The sequence below is a fragment of the Siniperca chuatsi genome, linkage group LG5, assembly GCF_020085105.1.
Source record: "Siniperca chuatsi isolate FFG_IHB_CAS linkage group LG5, ASM2008510v1, whole genome shotgun sequence".
In the NCBI taxonomy this organism is placed as follows: Eukaryota; Metazoa; Chordata; class Actinopteri; order Centrarchiformes; family Sinipercidae; genus Siniperca; species Siniperca chuatsi.
Genome location: NC_058046.1, coordinates 5,466,010 through 5,485,381, shown reverse-complemented (window position 1 = coordinate 5,485,381; position 19,372 = coordinate 5,466,010). Strand labels below are relative to the sequence as shown.

Below are 19,372 nucleotides of genomic sequence, written 5' to 3'. Positions count from 1 at the left end.
AGGAACTTTGCGGCTGTTGGCTCCTGGTCTTACTCTTTAATGATTTCTTGTGATCATCATTCACTCACAGATATTTCCCCAAGACTGGTAGGATGCTTCAGCTCGCTGTGTCCTTTCAAAAATCTGTGACCCATCAGATTCTGTGACCCAAAACATCGGCGTGCCAGGTGTCGACAACTATACAGTTCATACATTTCACACTGAGAATTCAAACAATGTAGTAAATATTTGACTTTGGTATGTTTCTTTGCAGAAAATAAGGGAATTCATGTTATTTTCCTCCAGTCTACGCAAAAGAAACATCAAAATTTTTGTGTAACAATTTTAGACAAGATTTAGACATTCAAATAAAATGGCAGCTGGTGAATGTAGTGCACTACGGTAGTAAAAAGTGAGTGATTTCAGACATAGCCTGTATAAGCTCTCTTAATGCATCCACACTTCATCCATAATTCCCACCAAATTTGTCTTTTTCTCTGTTTCTTTACCTTTTCTGTGTCGCATAAATGAGCAAGGCAAGTTCAACCTGCATGTTTTTGATGGTAATGTGCGTTTGATTTTTGAGCATTTGGTGACATGACTAAACATAACCTGTTGCTCAGTGCGTTGTTGTGCATTTACTCATTCAATATGTGCTTATTTCTGGTGTTGTTTGCAGGCTTCAATCATTCCCCCAGCTGTGTTTCCAGCTCATGTGAGTGTGTTTGGTGTCTCTTTATGTGTGTGTGAGAAAGTGAGAGAAAGTGGTGGTGTTGTGATCTGTACTTCAGACGTGAAATATGTTGAAGGAAGTGTGGAAAATGTGTAAGATGTATTCAAGGGCCGGAAAATGGAAAAGAGACATGATAACAAACAGTGACTGTGCTTGTGTTTTTGGACATGCGCTTGATAAACAAACCATGAAATTCAATAAAGGCTAACACTGTGAGAGTGCTAAAGACCAATCTGCTTCAAGGACCCTCACGTCAGTTAACATCGAGATCACGGGAAAAAAAGCCCCAGAAAGATGTTCACACTTAACATGTGCAGCTGAGGTATTGAGCTGAAGGACAATAATGTCCCTCGCGCTACTACAGTGTCATCTTGAGAAGATGAATGTGTGTGTTTAGGAGCTTCAAACACATACACAGACAAAGAAGGAAGAACATAACATAACATAAGAACCTACACATGTCCAGTCTCGTGAGCCACAACGAAGGCTGAGGAGAAGCCGTCTTCATGGTTGAGGGTGCAGCTCCGGACTGGGTGGCACATTCCTGTGACTGGAGCATAACCTGAAGGACATCAGGAGAAAGGATGAAGGTTATTGTATGAAATGATTACTCTTCATTCCTTATTCTTCGATCAAACAGTTTCTGATTTACATCACGAGTTTCCCAATTTTACACTGTTTTATTAAGCAAAGTTCTTGCATGGCTGCTTAATTCAAATGAAACACAGCCCTATGTGCATTACAGCAAACCTATCCTCTACAAAAATGTTGTTACAAAACCTCCTTACACTGCACAAGTTAGGTAGCCAGGGTGGATGGTTGGACATGCAAAACACAGGACTTTAACACCAGAGACTGGGGTTAACATCCTGTTGATAGGTTTAGGCTACTAAAACACTTGCAAAGTTAAGGTTAGGAAAAGAGGGAGGTTTTGGTTACATATCGAAAAAGTCAGCACAGCCCTTCTCATGCTTTAAGTCAGCGTTGACTTTTTCAATATTCAAACAAGATAACAATCTTTCCCTGACCTCAACAAAGATGCCAAAAAATTATTACAAAAACATTCATCACGCTTTCGTTACCAGAATACTGTAGGCAAAACAAATGAAATACATTGGCAGTGACACTGCAGATTCATTCAACATATAAGTTTACTTGTTATTTAGATTTTTTTCGTATGATTAGTTGTAATTAGATTAGAAATTAATTGTAAGTGAACATAATTTTTAGGAGACATGCAGATAGCATTCGTTTTATCTCTGGAGGTTCTGAGATTTCTGCTCTTGTCCAAAAACTATTGAGGCAAACAGAGTTTTATTGCAGTGATCAAAGCACTAAAAATGGATTTAAAAAACTTGACAGCTCAAGCGGCTCGTATTTTTAAAAACACTGTCCTAGTTATTTGGAAAATCAACAGACCTTGCTATCAACAGTTTTCAGTCAAAACACTTACTCCCAAAGAAATAGTCTGCAGATAATTCAGAGTAACTAGGACAATGTCTCCGGAGAGAGATGTTGCTGCTGAGTTTTTTTAAATGTAATTTTTCCACGCTTTGAGCCCCACAAGATAAATCCCATCCACAGGCAGGTAAAACTCAAGCTATCTGCACGGCTAAACGGGTTAGGGGCTGAACTTATCCTTTAAGTAGGACAGATCCGTAAGTATTTCTGTCTGTGTATGTACTCTGTGTGTTTACGCGTGTCACATGGGCATCATGATTGTGATGATACATGTGATGATGAGCTCTGCAACAAAAACAGGTAACAGATAATACAAACATAGCAGGAGGGGGAGGCAAACCGGGACAGTCATGGAAGGAAGGGAGCATTTCCATGTTTGTCAGCTTCATGATTATTAATGATGATTGAAATTCATCTGTTCATCTATTTCCTGCTATACTGTATATGCATGCGGACACATTGTTGACATTGATAACTGACAGAATGGAACCTACAGCTGGAAGCACTGACGAACCTTAACTGTGCCAAAATTAGAACAAACATGTGTTTCCTCGTTTAGTTCTTGCTCTGTCACTTTACTGAAAGTAACACACCTACTGTAGCTGCAACATAATGAATAGACATTAACCTTGCTTGTCACCAAACCACAAATGTTGATACATTTTACAAGAAGTGAACCACAGACTACCAGCCAAAGATAGACATTAGGGATTATAGATTTTGCCGCTGCACTGCTAATATACATTTGGCACAGTGCCACTAATAATGACCTGTACTGACTTTAAAATAAAATTGTTGATCATGCAGACCTCCAAGCTGCAGATCAAATCACTCTTTTCATCATTTCTCATTCTTCTTGTGAACTGCTTGATTGAATAGATGTCTCCTGTCTCCATGGTTTCTGCTTTGGATTTTAAAGTTTCATCTATTATCATACTGCAGTAAAGATGATGAGTATAGAAAAGATGAAAACTGAGTGTTATTGTAAAAAAGAAACTGCTGATTTTGTTCAACTGAAGCTAACTTTGGCCTGTCTGTTTGGAGACAATAACAGAATAAATGTTACCTAATACCTATTTTGAAGTCATTCATATTTAAAACAATTGCATCTCTACAACAAATACAAAAACTGTAGCTGAAATTAAATAAAAAACAAACAACAAAAACTCTTAACATTAAATGAAGAATGAAAGAGGAAAGAAACTTGAATGGAAAAGCAAAGAAAAACATGTCTTAATTAACCCTGCTCTGTGGCATCCAGCAGGGGAAACACTCTCAGGGCTACCTCAAACAAACATAATTGACTTATGCTTTCCCAAGGGTGTATTTACTGTGGGAATTGGAGAGGGGGGAGGGTTAAAGTTCTCAAAATCTATTTTTTTCCCTCTTGGATTTACAGTTTGGGTGAATCTCTAAACAGTGCCCTCTTTCAGCCCAGCTGCCATAATCTAGAAAATATTATGGAATGATATATAAATATCCAGATTAGTTCAACGTTAATATGCACTCACACCAAAAGCTGCAGTGGAGAGCAACCTGGGATCATTTTAAGGCCTCGGGTAGCACATAAGTCTGGGCTCATTTTCTGTGATTAGCATCCTCAAGCCATGGTCCTAATCACTGATAACCTAAACTAAACTGTTTATACTACATTTCATAACCCTTTCAGTTTTGAACTCAAGTTGCAATATTGACAATATGTCTATAACTTCAAAGGTCAATTTCAACACTTTATTGCAGTGCCTTACTGCTTTGCAGATATGCATAAGCACCATCTGAAAGGATAGCAGCTAGGGTCTATATCATGTGTTGTTCAGAAGTGTTAATGCATTAATAATACAATAATTAAGAAAGCATCTATATTCGTTACGGAAGAATGACCGAGCGAAGTATGTAGTCCATGATAGTGTTGTCACACATGGAAACAACATGTGAATCAGAGGCAGGGCATCAGGGCAGATAATCCCTGATAAACATCTAAAATCCAGGAACCAGGATGTTCCTGGAACAATGACCACATCTGGACCCCCCAGACCACACAACCCCAATACACCACTTCAGTACAGAGACACCTTGTTCAGAATACAGTCTACTCTGAAAGGTTTCAGTACAGAAAGAAGCTCATCTGAGGAGCCATTATCGCCTGGAGAAAAGTCTATAAGATATGTGTGAATGAATGGTAGGCCTACGTGTGTTTTGCCTCAGTGTAATTGGTAGACATTGATTAGTCTCTTTGTTTTGTAAAAAGAGTGTAACTCTCCTGGGAGACCATTTATTCTTACCTTATATCTATGTTTATCAGAGGAAAAAAGTTATAAAAAACTGACTTTATTTCTGGTTGTTATGAATAACAAGCCTAACCCTGTGTTAGAAAAATACATTTCTTCCTTCTTTTTGTAGATGTGTGTTGCCAGATATATATACAAGAAAACAATATGATCTTAGATAAGAGAAATGCATATAAAAGCCAATTAAAAGAGATAAAGCATAGATTTTATCAGTAAAACCAGTAGTGACCAACATTAGCAAACATGTGTACTCAACCAAGCAAATTCTGTGACTAAATTTTAAGCTTACCGCTGGCTTCACAGATAAACCTGACGCTGAACATTAACAAATGTTTGTATTTCTACCAAACATTACTAAATATTTACAGACAAGAATCCAGCTAGCAGTAAAAGCTAACATTAGCATTCCTCACAAGTTTCATGTACCGTATTACATTTCTGAACAAACTGACAAACAGCTAGCAATACAAAACACAATGAAAGTATGTTTCGAATGATGATGTTTGTAGAATGTTGGTCAACGTAATGCGATGAATTGATCATTTTGCCCCAACAGCAAAGAGTAGTTAGCTAGCTTACCTGGCTAACATTAGCAATACAGTAGGCTGCTTAGTGACAACATGTTTTTTTTGCACAGCTTTGACATTAATTGGCTTTAAATGGAGCCAATTCTGTCATTGTATCATTGAGTTATTTAAAAAGTAGGTCTTTCTATTATGTATAGGAAATAGATATCAAGTGGGAGAGGAGCCACTGGTTACAGAAATTCCTGTTTGACAGTTTTTTGACTTTTTAATCAAAGAGCCCAGTTGCTCATCTTTTCTTTCAAAGCTTTATTTTACTGAAATCTCGTTTACAAGGGAGTCCTGGCCAAGACAGCAGCATAAAAAGTTTCACATAAAAGAACAAACAACAAACTTAAACAGCATATTACATCAAACAATGAATTAGCAGTGTTCAGTAACAGGACATGTGCATTCAGTGGTCAAATAGTCCTAAATCCCGTTTTTATATTCTTCTATGCTTATAAAATAATCTAGGTTAAGGTGACTCTGTAGCTCACATCAAGATGAGGGTGAAAAAACTTTAAAAGCACTTTCACCAAAGACAGTGTGGGTTCGAAGAATGGCGCACATCATTTGCTTGTATGACCAAAGGCACTGATGATTCAGAGAGGGGAGTTTCGTGCCCATTCAAGCCATGGAAGTGCTCAAACTGCCTGCCATACAGTTGTCTGTGCAGAAAATTGCATCTGAAATGTCTCTCAGCACTTCGAAACTAAACTACTACTACTACTTCGAAAAGTATTATACATATAAATGTGCTTAAAAAAGGAAGCTAATTTCTCAGGTTTTTGAAAGCTTTTCTCCACTTGACAGAATGACCTGCCTTATTTTTAAGCAGATTTGGTAGTCCATTTAAATAGACAGACTATTTCCCACGTTACAGAATTAGATGTCTCACTTTAAAGCACTTAATCCACTCTACAGTAGCTCATACTAAGACATCAGCTGGAAATGGTCAGAACATCTGCTCTGCCTCTCAAAGTTTAAGTCTCAACAGCCAACAAGTCCTGATGACAAAACAAGAATGAGCGTTTTCTGATCTGCAAGCCATATTGTTAACGTATAATTGAGTTGTAAGAACAGGTTGTTTTAGGATGGACAAAAGACCTATATTGCTGGAGGTTTTTTTGGAGAGGAATGTCTCCATTGTGTGATAAGAAAGGAGTGAAGGATATCTGACGTTAATTATGTTGCTTAAGTATGTAAGTAGATTTACTGGAGGGAATGCAGGATCACAACCTTGTAAAAGGATCCAATGTAATGCAGCGGGAAAAGGTTTTGTTTGTTTGTGTGGTGTTTGATGGATTAGATTTGCTATTTAGGGAAGGCATTTCCATCTTTACCATCAACATTTTCTATCAAGCCCTTATTGTCTGTTCACTGTCTGTGGGGTAAAATCTGGTCAATTGCTTTGTTTATTTCAGCCTTTGAAAATGATTCCATTTCAAAACATGGCACACTCAAACAGAGAAGCTTAATAATATCATGCTTACAGTGTGGCTCTGTGCTTTTCAAAATCTAACAATGGCTCAAAAGAAGACTGCAGAGAAGTGATTGTAAGATGTTTCCCCCGGACAGCATTGAATTAATTCTGCCTTTGACTAATGGAGTCCTACAAGCAGCCATGAAGCCATTCATGCCCTGATGTCCTTAATGCCATCAAAGAAAACTGAGGCTGCTCGGTGTGGGAATTGTCATATTTGACTGATATACAACGTGAGCAGCTATTGGTTTATTTCTCCCAATAGATTTCAGCTTGAAACTGATGAAACCCTGTAGCTAGAGCATATATCATTAAACATCACCTTGTATTCATTCATAAGTCTACAATACAAATGGCCTGGCAGTAAGCGTGCCATATACAGAACAACTCAATTCAACAAATTATTTTTCTCTCCACTTTTGAGAAATAAGTGTTGGCTAGCTGTGTGTGGTGGATGGAGGATGATAGCACACTCTCTCCTGTGTCTTATACTGGAAAAAAATGATAAGGAGCTTCAAAAGATTTGGGTTTTGCACAGAAATAAAAGACAGAAGACTTCAGTAAGAGATGTAAATTCTATATTCTGAAAATCAATGATAGGTTGAAACAGTGTCAGACAGTATAATAAAAGTACAAAACCAGCTTTCTGCCTCTTGTTCTTCAAAAAAGGCTGCTGTACAAACATGCACAGAATGTTATATGATGAACTAGAATAACTAATACTTTTAACACACCAGGAAGACTTTAGAGCCTGGTTCCAGACCTCTGAATTACTACACATCTCAATTAAAATGTGAGAAATTAAAAGAAAAGGCAATTTGCCATAAAAGATGCTGTATTTATTCATATGATAATTTCTTTTTTAAATGTATTTAATATTGCACACCTTGGGCCTAAATAAAATATAGCATATCACATTGCTTTTGACAAAATCTCCATGACTCAAATGAGAATTTACAACAAGCAAAGTAAGGACTTGGTCCCATGAAAAAACTGTTGTGAATTTTCACAATGAAATAATGCTTGCTTGCTCTTTTTGTTTATTCTAGTTACTATGAAGAACTGTGAAGCACTAGACAGATAGAAATTGCAAGAGTTGGCATCAAAAAACAACCCCTCTGTACTGTGAGTGACTGCAGGCAAGAAGACATTGGTTGAACAGTTTTAATCCTGTGGGTAAAATGTTTTGATGCAGCTTTGAACTGGAGTTCAGTTACAGAGCATTCCCACAGGGAACAGACCACTACAGTACAGCGTCTCCTGGCTTTTATAAAGTGCAGGAGTCACGAGCTGATCTTCTAGCTGTCACTGATGCTTCAGCTGTGAAATAGATGCATCGCTTGCTGCACATTTAAAATACGAACACAAACTGACCTTTTTCTATGTGTGCCAGGCCTAGTGGGGAATGCAAATACCTCAGGGATCCTTTTACTATTTTTCTTAACACAGTACTTTATATACAAGGCGATAGTGAAGTGAAGATGAAAAAGATAAAAGGTTTTGTCCACTTACAGTGTGCAGGCAAGCACTGATTATTAATTACGCAATCTGCCTCAGCTTGTGTCCCTGAAATGGTTCAGTGTGTTGCTCATGGGATCAAACCAAAGCCCTCAACTTGGGGTGACCTCACTAACTATGAACCTAACTAACCACTAACTACGCCATATCTGATATCACGCAAACTGTTGGTCAAAGAAGGGATGCAAGTTTTGGATTGTGGTTTACAAAGGCCAGACTATAATCAGTATCAGATTAGGTCATCAACATAAAGAGTAGGGGTGGGCGATATGGATAAAATCTTTTATCACAGTGTATTTTATTTTATATCGCAATAAAAACTGAATTAAAAAGGATAAACTGTTCATAGATATATAAATAACCACATATGAATGTCTGTTTTTTGTTGATTGATCCAGTGAATTAAATAGCCTTCCTAAAAAAAGGTACTTCATCACAATGATGCAAAAATCCTGTCAATCCAATATTGCCATAAATACGTGCTTCTTACTGATTGCCCACAACCAGCGCTATTAAAGGGATAGCTACCTTGGTATAAATGTATACAATTGTATTAATGTTACCACTTTACCATTGACAAAGCCTAATAAAGAGCTATTACTCCATGTCTACAAGGTCAAATGAGATGGCCCACTCTGTCCATGTGTGTAAAGGCAAAACGTTTTCTAACACAGTTAAACCTGCAGCTAAAATCATGACAACACAACAGCTGATCTGTGAGTGGCAGTGGCAGTTCCTGCTCTGTAGAACTGTCACGGTCACATGGTGGTCATTTGTCCTGTTGATTGGCTGCTGAACATCAAGAAGGCAGTTCTGATGTTAGCAATTAGCTCATGTACAGTCTCACAGAGCATGGCTGTAGACTCTGTAATCTTGTTTATATCATACCTCCTGATTGTATCACATCATATTATAACACATCTACTCCACAAGGAGTTTATGATATTTTTTCTGGTATGTTTTCAGTCCTCTTGGCTTTTATTGCAGTTTATATTTTCAACTCAGTCCGGGCGTCCTTCTGTCCAGAGTTGTATTTTATTAATTTTTTTTTTCTTTTTACAAATGAAGCAGAAAAGATTAATTTGCAAGTTGACTTCCTAAAAAGCTGAACACTGTTAGTAGAATATTTATAACACACCCACATCAGGACGACCACACCACTACACAATACGAGACTCCATTATCGTCCAATTGTACCGTTTTACCACTGCAAAACTAGCTGTGTCAAAAGAAATAGGATTCCAATCCATGTAACTTCAGCAAATCACAACAATCTCATTTACACTGTCTGCAGTAATTTACCTCTTCTGGCGCTCATTTTAGATACAACTCCGTCACTGCCCATGATATTTTGTGCTTTAGGGTTCTTGTCAGGTAATGTAAAACATGTCTGGTACATGCCTATATACTACACTTTATAAGTTCCTTCCCTTTTGTCTCCACAAAAAGAATTAGCAGATTAGCCAAAGCCAAAGCACACAATGTTCACTTTCAAGTGAAGAATAAATGCTCAATGTTCAAAGGGGCAAATAAAAAAGGCAAGTTGAATGGGCCTAGACAGTTAGTTGCTCTCATTGTTTGGCATCAGTTTGGCTGATGTGGAGGAAATAAGAAGCGCGGCGAGCAGTCAGTATCTGGCAGACGTGTGTAAAATGCCTTGAGACGCCTTTCAAGGTCTGCATTCACAGGAATAGAAATTAAGAAAATGTGCCAAATATGAAGCACAAGAGGGCTTTGGGGTGTTACCCTTGGATGATCGGTTGTGCTATTTGTGTTTGATAGTGGTGATAAAGGGGCTTTTTGATTGCTTCAGTGCTTTTTCAAGGCTTGTTTTTCTGAGTCAGACAAAAGCCATGTGTTTTTAACTCAAGCAACTGGGGCAAAAAGACTTGTTATAATTGCATTTAAAATGCAATCAGAGAGAATCTGGACAGAATTCACGAATGAAACTTGCAACATTAAAATAGCTTAATAGTTCAACTTTTAACCTCAAGACAAGATGTGTAATCCCTTCAAGATTAAACAAAAGAATCAGTCCTGATTAACAAATTGCAAATGTTGCAGATAGGATGCTTTTACTGCTGTGTATTATGATGGATAACTTCTTGTAACTGTATTCAGATCAACCACACAGGGCAGGTCAAAATGCTGCAGGCAACCACACATTCTCATTTGAACCACGCCAGTGTGCCCTCCAGGGCCTTACCCTGCATCCCAGTGGGGCCGAAACCTTGGCGAGTGAGGAAAATTGCGTGGTCGTGGTGTTCGGCATGATCAGGATCGCCTTTCTGTTGCACAAACGCCCAGCGGCACACATTCTCCAGGCTCCGTGATGGGTTGCCTCTTTCAATGAGGCTGATGGACTGACAGGCAAGAGCGAGAGAGAGAAATGCTTAACATTAGTATTCTGTCAGCAGCCAAAAATTACATAGATTGTTAATCCTGGCAGGTATGAGCAGTATTCACTGATTAAACATGGGACCTCTGGGGTGATAATACGTGTATAGCAAACAGAATTTCCTCTCTAAAATCTAAAAAAAAGGCTGGGCAAACATGTATCACTGATATGTCATCACAGATTACAGATTTTCTGGATGGAATGGGAGCATGGATGCATGTGTTTTTACAGTGTGTATGAAAGGAAGCGAGAGAGGTTGACCCCTGCAATCTGCCTACATTTTCTTCCCTATTTAGCATCTCTGCTCCATCATTAATGGCTATGGACGTATCGCTAGCATGCATACACATTTCTAATTGAAATATCAGCATGAAAACAAAAGGCATTAATGCTAACAAAATTATGACTTGTGTGGACTGAATGCTGTGTGTTGTAAATTGGTTTTATTGTGATTTTGCATATAAAACAGATTAAAAATGAATTTTGCATTGCAAATAGACAATGTATTGCTCTATAGAAGTCTTGGTTCTGTTTGTGTTCTCCTGGGATGACATTTTTGCACTTTTATCCAACTGAGGCAGAAATGTTTGTGCCTTTCTTTTTCTATTTGTTTGCTGTTACAGAAAGTGATGATGGGTTAAGGTAACGGTTATCTGGGCTCAAGACTGCAAAGCAGGAAAATATTCATATAATATCAAACGGCAAAATACATGAAATGACAGCAATTGTTGAGGATAACTTCACAAAATGTGTAGCTACTGTGAATCTTTTTAAATCAATTTCCAACACATATTAATATATATTAAGTGTTGAGCTAACTGATGTTATGTATTTTCCTCTTATTACGTTTACTCTTGTGGACTCTGTATATGTTTATTAGTTGCTGTCTTGTACTTATGTTGTTCCTATGGGAACTACTATATATTGTTCTTTCACTGGACATACTTTGCTTCTTCCTGTCATTTCCATTTTCCATTCAGTTTTCTTGTTACTGTACAAATTCACTGTTATTATAGGCTTCCCTTGTCTAACTTGTTTTTTATTATACTGCATCTTTTTTGTTAAATTTGTAACCACTATTATTGAATTTGTTATGTTTGCAAAACTGCACTTTCACAATTGCTTCAACTGAAAGATTGTAAGGGCCAATTTCTGTCTTTTACCTTCATTTGAAGGGTGTTTAGTGGCTCCATACTGCAGCTGTGCACATACATGCATAGTGAGGGCAGAAGACCTTTGGCTCTGGGAAATTGTGAGGCCAATTTTTCAATTTGTTTTTTAAACATTTGCTGGTTTAAATGATTCATAGATTAATTGATAATGAAAATAATCACTAGTTGCAGCCCTGTTATGAAGAGTGTTTTGGCACTGAGACTTCAGTTTCTTTGTGATGTCATCAAACTCAGTCCATGGAGAGGTGTGGAACATTTTTCTGTCTCTTAGCTACAGTAGTCTTCTCCCACACACCCATCATGTTGCACTCTGGGGGGGAAATGCTTTTCTGACTGAGCTTCTACCATTTTCTAATAATAGTTTTTCTGCATTTCAAAAACAAGGCAAATCAACAGAAATTAACTGTGAAACTCACCTTGGCATACCCCAGCATGATCATCCTCACCAGGACCACGTTGATGTGGACTCCCAGTGACTCGTCATGGTAAATCTCGTTCACCTGAGAAGCATGGAAGAGACAGAGGATTTTCAATTGCTCACAGAAATAGCATTTCTTTTAAGGCATCTGCGTCATTGATGCTACATCCCCTGTCTTGTTAATTCTGGGCTTCTACTTTCCACTCATCAAAGGGAGAGAGCGAGAGAAACAAACTACTCATTACAAACCACTCCATGAATGACTGTAATCACAGAGGAGTGTCCTATCACCATGTTCCTCGCAAGACATGGTGGCCATACCAGAAAATTAAAAAAAGAAGACAAAATCAGCATCTAAATAATAGTGCCTGCAGTTTGTGCACACATACGTTTTCAGGAAAAAGGAGCTTTTGGTTGGATATGCATATGTGTGTGTTTGTGTGTGTGTGTGTGTGTGTGTGTGTGTGTGTGTGTGTGTGTGTGTGTGTGTGTGCGTGCAGATGCATAGCCATGTCTGGATTTATGAAAACTAGGGTTGTTTGTGACATATGTAAACATACTGTAGGTATCATATATGTTTACAACATATCTGTAATTTTAGCATCCTGATTGTCCATTCTGTAATTATTTACTATGTTGGTCTATTCTGTACACAAGACATTATTGCATGTGTGTCTGTCCTGGGAGAGGGATCCCTCCTCTGTTCCTCTTCCTGAGGTTTCTCCCATTTTTTTGGGGGGAGTTTTTCCTTTTCCAAATTAAGGGTCTAAGGACAGAGGGTCATATGCTAAACAGATTGTAAAGCTCCTTGAGATGGGTAAAATGTTCTTATGTGAGAGTGGGACAGCCTCACAGATAATTTCTGCCTTTAAAATGATAAAAGACTGCAGAGAATAAAACAGATGCATAGAGGAACAGAAAGAGCAAGAAAGAAGCATGTTTAGTTTTCAGGTCATTATAGCTCCCTGCAGCCTCGGAAGTAATGTAAAGAGAACTGGGTGAGAGATGATGATGGACTCTCTACAGGTAGCCTTACTAACGTTTTCCACAGGCTAAAACCTGAGGGAAAAAGTCAAGTGAGCTCCTTTTCAAGCACACAAGCTCCAACTGTGGCCCCCGTTTTTAGCACTCATCACACTGTTTTACACCTCATTTTCTCAACACTGTTATCTTCCACAGACATGTTTTGTGTGTGTTTTTTTAATCAGCCACAGGGATCAAATTTCCCCTTCAGGGGTCAGATTTGCTCACTTTATCTGCAGTTATCTGGGACATAATATATACACTGATGGATTTGCTGTTAGTCCACATGCATGCACTTATCTAGCTGAAGATGCATTTGTTTGCATGTATTTTTTATATATCTTTGAGACACTTAACCTTGGTAAGAAATTCATGCCAGACAATATCCAAATGTAATATAATAATAGAGAAATTAACAGACAACAACAATAATAGAAATGATATTGTATTATATTATATAATATATTATAATCTTACTAGCAATGAGGATTCTGCTGGGAGAACAAATCCCCCCTTAACAAGGCCACCATGTACACCTGCATGAATTTGATTGGATGTTACTAGTCAGCTGGTAGCCAAGCTGATGAATGAGGTAGTGATGGCGAAGCATGAATGAAACAGCTGAAGTAAGTGCAAGTTCAGTGCTCTGCCTTAAGTAACGCAAAACTCCATTAAGTTAAGCTTGTTATTGTGTACTGTATTATTTCATAGGTCTGGGAATTTAACTATTATGATAATTCTGTTTATTATTAGCGAGAATCATTTTGACATTAGTTTTACATTTTGAAACTTGTGTATTAGATACTGGTAGACATACTTGGGAATTTTGAACACAGCATTATGCTAAGCTAGGCTAATCGCCTCCCAGCTGCAACTCCATACTTACTACAAGAAAGCGAATACGCTTATTTCCCAAAATGCAAACTGTTTAATAAAGCATCAGATGACCAGCGCTTCACCCTTGTTTGGAGTTTTGACTTATTGACAGATGCAAGAGAATTACTGGATATATAAAAACAAGCCAGGAATGCAAGGGAGTTTTGATTTAGATTTTTGATCCTATAATTCTTTATATTATATTAAATATTTTTCAGAGATGTCATGCCTGTATCACTTGACAACCGAAAACAAGAGCAACATGCATTTTATTGACAGCTGACCTTTAAAAGGCTCAGTGTGATGTGTGTGGTCGCCCATCACTCCATCTTTAGCACTGTTGTTTTGCCACTAACTGACTGACCGTTCAGTCAGTACCAATCGAATCAGTGAACAAATCAACATCTTGTCCAGCTCTCTGACACTGTATATGAGAAGACCTCATTAGCAAACAGGAGCATTTGGACTGAAGTGACAGGCAGCGTCACAGTGGTTCTCATTATCTTTGGGCCAGTGATTTCTAATTGAGCTTATCCGCCTCATTGCACAATATGTCAGTGTTCTCCACACAGGGTAAAAAAAAATATTCCAGCAGCATATAATCCCATACTAAATTGTCCTCAGAGCATTGTTTTCGCCTTATCGACTTTTTAGGGTGCCACGGCGCCGGAGGAGCAGGGCACCAAACTCCAAACTGCGGTATTTCTTGAGGTCCAGCAGATTCCATTGCTCACCGCTTTGGACTGTATGAAGCAACAATCTGGCTGAACATTACCAGCGCCGCAGATGGGTGCTTTATTCAGAAGAGGAAAAAAAAAGATAAACATTGCTTATTCGGAACTTGCTTCTCATGCAGTAGCTGCATCGTGAGCCTCTCCTAACATCATATGTTATCTTTCTCCCACACACTGATCTGCTCGCTTTCAAAGGTTGGTCATAGCTATGTACTAGACATCACAGCAACTTATAAACAGCTTCCTCCGCAGCCCTCCATTTACAGTAGGACTCCCTTCATCTCACTTAATGTGTTCAGTCTCACATTTTATTTGTCCAGCTCACGTTCACTGGTCCATAGCTCAAAATGACCAGAATACATCTCTTCAGAGGTAAGCGGGCGATTGATGCGGTCACCGATCAATACCACTAACTTGACTGCTTCCTCAGCTGACATGTCCATCTCAAAACTTACTTTTGTATTAAATCTAGAAAGGTTTCTTTCTAGGGCCATCTATATTGATGCATTAAATTCTGGTTCATCTGAGCTGATTAATGTGTTAGTAAGACATTAATGCAACAGTGCATACAGAGCAGGATTTCCCTTACATAGTGCCATCCGTGGCGTATCATATGGCAACTAATGATATAAAACTCAGTTTACATTTTTCAATTACATTTCAGTGTTTCATCACAGCTCAGGTGGCAGCATCAATGTTTGTTTGTCCTGCTGTCTTTTATGCCCATGAGATGCACAGGCGTCACATAGACAAAAGTAGTTGCAGACAGAGAAACATAAAGAGAGTCTGCATGTGTGTCATGCCATACTGTATGAAGGCTGTCAGTACTGATTAGTTAATAGACCACCAATCCCAAAGTTATAGGACAGAAACAGATTTTCTTTGAGAAACAGACAGTTAAACCCTGAAAATAGCAAAACTGATCAAAGCAACAGCTAAAAAAATGTATGAATTCTTCTTCCTTGTCAAAACGCATCGCCTACATTACCCACAATACAACTCTGACTACATTTCCCAATGTAGCCACTAGCCTCACTGCTTTTTAAGTGATTTCACTTGAGGCAATTTTTCAGACTTCATGCAAGCTTTGTTGTGTAAAATCGGTGGAGTTCCGCTTTAAGACTTTTAGCCAAAGACAACTTTTTTTTAAACTTTTTTTTCCCCCACTAAATTCAATTACGTTCAGATAATGGATCACAGTCTTCCTCTAAAGCATGTTACACTGAAGGAATACGATAATAGCCTATTAACCTGTATATGTGAAAAGTATATGGACACCCCTGTCCACTTGCTTTTGTGTATTTTTGGTCTGGGGCTATTTTTCATGTTTTGGTGGTTTGCCCATACTTCCACCCAAAGGAAATCTTAAGTCTACAGCATTCAATAATATTTTAGACAATAGTGTGCCTCCACCTGTGGCAACAGTTTGTGGCTCGTTCCTGTTTCAACAGGACAATGCACAAGGCCACGTCCATAAAGAAATGGTTTTCTCAGTTTGGTGTCGAAGAACTTAACGGCCTGCACAGAGGCCTGACCTCAACCCCATCAAACACCTTTGGCATGAGCTGGAATGCTGACTGCGAGCCAGACCATATCTCCCAACATCAGTGTTGGACCTCACTCATGCTCTGGCTGAATGTGAGCAAATCCCTGCAACCATCTGGTGGAAAGCCTGAAACCAGAGGAGTGGAGGCGGGTATAGCAGCAGATTAATGTCCATGGTTTTTGAATGAGATTTTGAAAAATTCCATATGGGTAAAATGTTCAGGTGTCCTTATATTTTTGTCTACATACTGCATGGAAAAGGGCATATTGCATAGGCTTTTCTAGCAGTGACCACCACCTCAGTGTTTTGTTTTCCTGCTGTGATAAGTATTATTTTTAGGTGGGACCCAGGTCTACAGTAGCAAGCATGCAACACTTTCTCCTGCATTTTCTACATGATGATAATGCAATCCAATACAACAACTGTGCAATAAATTGACGCTTGTAATGTTTAGTTAATGGTGACACTGTGTCATAAAAGGGGTGTTGATTGAACTCTATAGTGATACTTGAGCCTGTAGTGAGACATGGTGTTGTACTGGACTCCATTATAGTGAACAAGACACTTTTCTGAAACGTAGCTGTTGTTTTGGGTTGAATTAAATTGCAAAGGTATGCCTTATAAACTGGCAACTCAGTATATATTTAAATGTGAATGTTGTTGCAGTACCTAAATGTCACCAACAGAGGTCCATAAAAGTCACGCATGACTTTATGTCCCATTAAGAGGACTCATTAGTGAAGCTCAGTAATGTGCAGTGGTGGAAGAAGTACTCAGATCTTTTACTTAAGTAAAAGTAGCAATATTACAGTGTACACATACTCTGTTACAAGTAAAAGTCCAGTATTAAAAAAATGTACTTAAGTAAAAGTACTGAAGTATTAGCATCAAAATATACTTAAAGTACCAAAAGTAAAAGTACTCATTATGCAGAATGGCCCATTTCAGAATAATATATATTAAACATCACTAATGTTGCGGCTGGTAAAAGGAAAAAGAGAAGATGAGAGGAGGACAGTAGAGGAGGGAGGAAAAAAGGATGGAAGGAGAGAGGAGAGGAGAAAAGAAGACAAGAGAAAAGAGGAGAGAAGATGAGAGGAGAGCAGTTAACACAGAAGGATAGAAGGGGAGAATAGAGGAAGGGAGAGCAGAGTAGAGGAGAACGGATAGAAGGGAAGAGGAGAGAGGAGGTGAAGAGAAGATGAGGGGAGAGGAGGGAGGGCGGCATTGCTGAGCAGGTAGAGCGGGTCACCCACTAATCACAGGGTTGGAGATAATTTTGATTACTTTATACACTGCTGGATAGCTTAATCCATAAAAATACATCATAACGTATTAGTTGATTTATATTTTGCATTAATAATCTAAATATGTATAAGTGCAGTACCTAAGTAAATGAATTGTTACATTCCACCACTGGTAATATGGAACCTCTCCTCTAAACTCATATGTACACAATTTGTATCTTTTTCTTTGATTCTGATAGCGGAAATACAGATTCTCATCTTGACAAAACACTACAAACTCTGCACTGCCTCAGTTATCTTAGATGTTAGAGGTGTAATTTCTGGAGAAAACAGATTGCACAGGACATAACCCATCATGGTGAATGAGTCGATGTGTAATAGCTCCCGTCCAACACTTTCATGAGAAATGTGAACCAAATATGAAGCTGTTATTGATCGCTAACAGCTTGAGAGAAAAAAAACTAATGCCACCAGGGGAAGCAATTTCATTCCCATGTGTGTCTTTTTATGTGTACACAGCAGCAGGCACAATCTTGATTCAAGACTCCAGTGAAAAAAGATCCATACATAGAAATGGCGTGAGACCTTCGAGGCACATTTCCCTTCACTGTAACAGACAGGTCAAAATTTTAAAATTACAACAATTTTAAGCATAAAATATAACAAAAATAAACGTATAAAATCAAAATTATACAGACATATTCTCAAAAGTTTGAGCACTCATTTTGCATAATTTGTGAACATCACAGAACCAAATGAAGCATGCATTTAACTATTGCAGAGTACAGCTGAATGCACAGAGCAGCCATGCATGTTATGAGTGAGAGATGCAGACGGACATACAGACGGACAAAAACAGCCACAAATCAAAGAGAAGAGAAAAAATACAGAGGACAGTTCCTGCGATGGGAGCTCAGATCGCTGATTCAATGAAGACAAATTGTCCCAAAAAAGCAGACTTGCCCGACTCCCTCCCTCTGACAGTAGTGATAAGTAGGAAAGCCTGCGCTACACTCGCTAATGGAGTCTCATTAATGACGAAGGATGTGACAATAAAATACGGGACTTTATTCTTATCTCATTTACTGTGGCAGATCTGGGACCAAATGTAAAGCTGGAGCAGTACTAAACAGATTAAAGTAATACAGTGTGTATAGGTTTGTGTGTGTCTGCACTAAAAACTAAATTGTTGTTGATCACATTTTTGACAGTAATGTCACTGGTTTAGATGCACACACACACACACATACATACATACACACACACACATACAGTACCTACATACAAGCTCATTAAATTTTCAAATTTTAAAGGTGGAGGAGAGGAGGGAAAAGGAGAAAAAAGAGAAGAGAGGAGAGAAGAGGAGATAAGAGGCAAAGAGGACAAAAGATGAGAGGAGAGAGGAACGGATAGAAGGATAGAAGAGAAAGGGAGAGAAGGGATAATAGAAGGACAGAAGGGAAGAGGAGAGGAGGGGACAGGAGAGAAGAGAAAAGGAGATGAGACCAGAGGAAAAAGAGAAGATGAGAGAAGAAGAGGCGAGAAGGGAAGATAGAAGGGAAGTGAAAAGGAGGTGAGAAAAGGAGAGGAGAAGAAAGGAGATGAGACAAAACGAGATGACAGCAAAGAAGGGAGACTAGAAGGGTAGAAGGGAGGAGGACAGTAGAGGAGGGAGGGAAAAAGGATGGAAGGAGAGAGGAGAGGAGAAAAGAAGACAAGAGAAAAGAGGAGAGAAGATGAGAGGAGAGCAGCTAACAGAAGGATAGAAGGGGAGAAAAGAGGCAAGGAGAGCAGAGTAGAGGAGAACGGATAGAAGGGAAGAGGAGAGAAAAGGTGAAGAGAAGATGAGGGGAGAGAAGAGAGGGCGGCATTGCTGAGGAGGTAGAGCGGGTCACCCACTAATCACAGGGTTGGTGATGTGTCCTTGAGC

The 19,372-nt window shown here is 38.7% G+C and overlaps 1 protein-coding gene across 1 annotated transcript in view; it reads right to left on the bottom strand.

Moving 5' to 3' along the window:
• Nucleotides 1-19,372, bottom strand: part of adamts3 (ADAM metallopeptidase with thrombospondin type 1 motif, 3) — a 136,540-nt gene that overhangs the window by 56,008 nt on the left and 61,160 nt on the right. The window contains exons 6-8 of the mRNA XM_044195949.1: nucleotides 12,015-12,098; nucleotides 10,235-10,391; nucleotides 1,169-1,274 (exon numbers count right to left, since the gene is read on the bottom strand). Coding sequence (XP_044051884.1) covers nucleotides 1,169-1,274; nucleotides 10,235-10,391; nucleotides 12,015-12,098 — 347 coding nt within the window. The remainder of the gene's footprint in view (nucleotides 1-1,168; nucleotides 1,275-10,234; nucleotides 10,392-12,014; nucleotides 12,099-19,372) is intronic.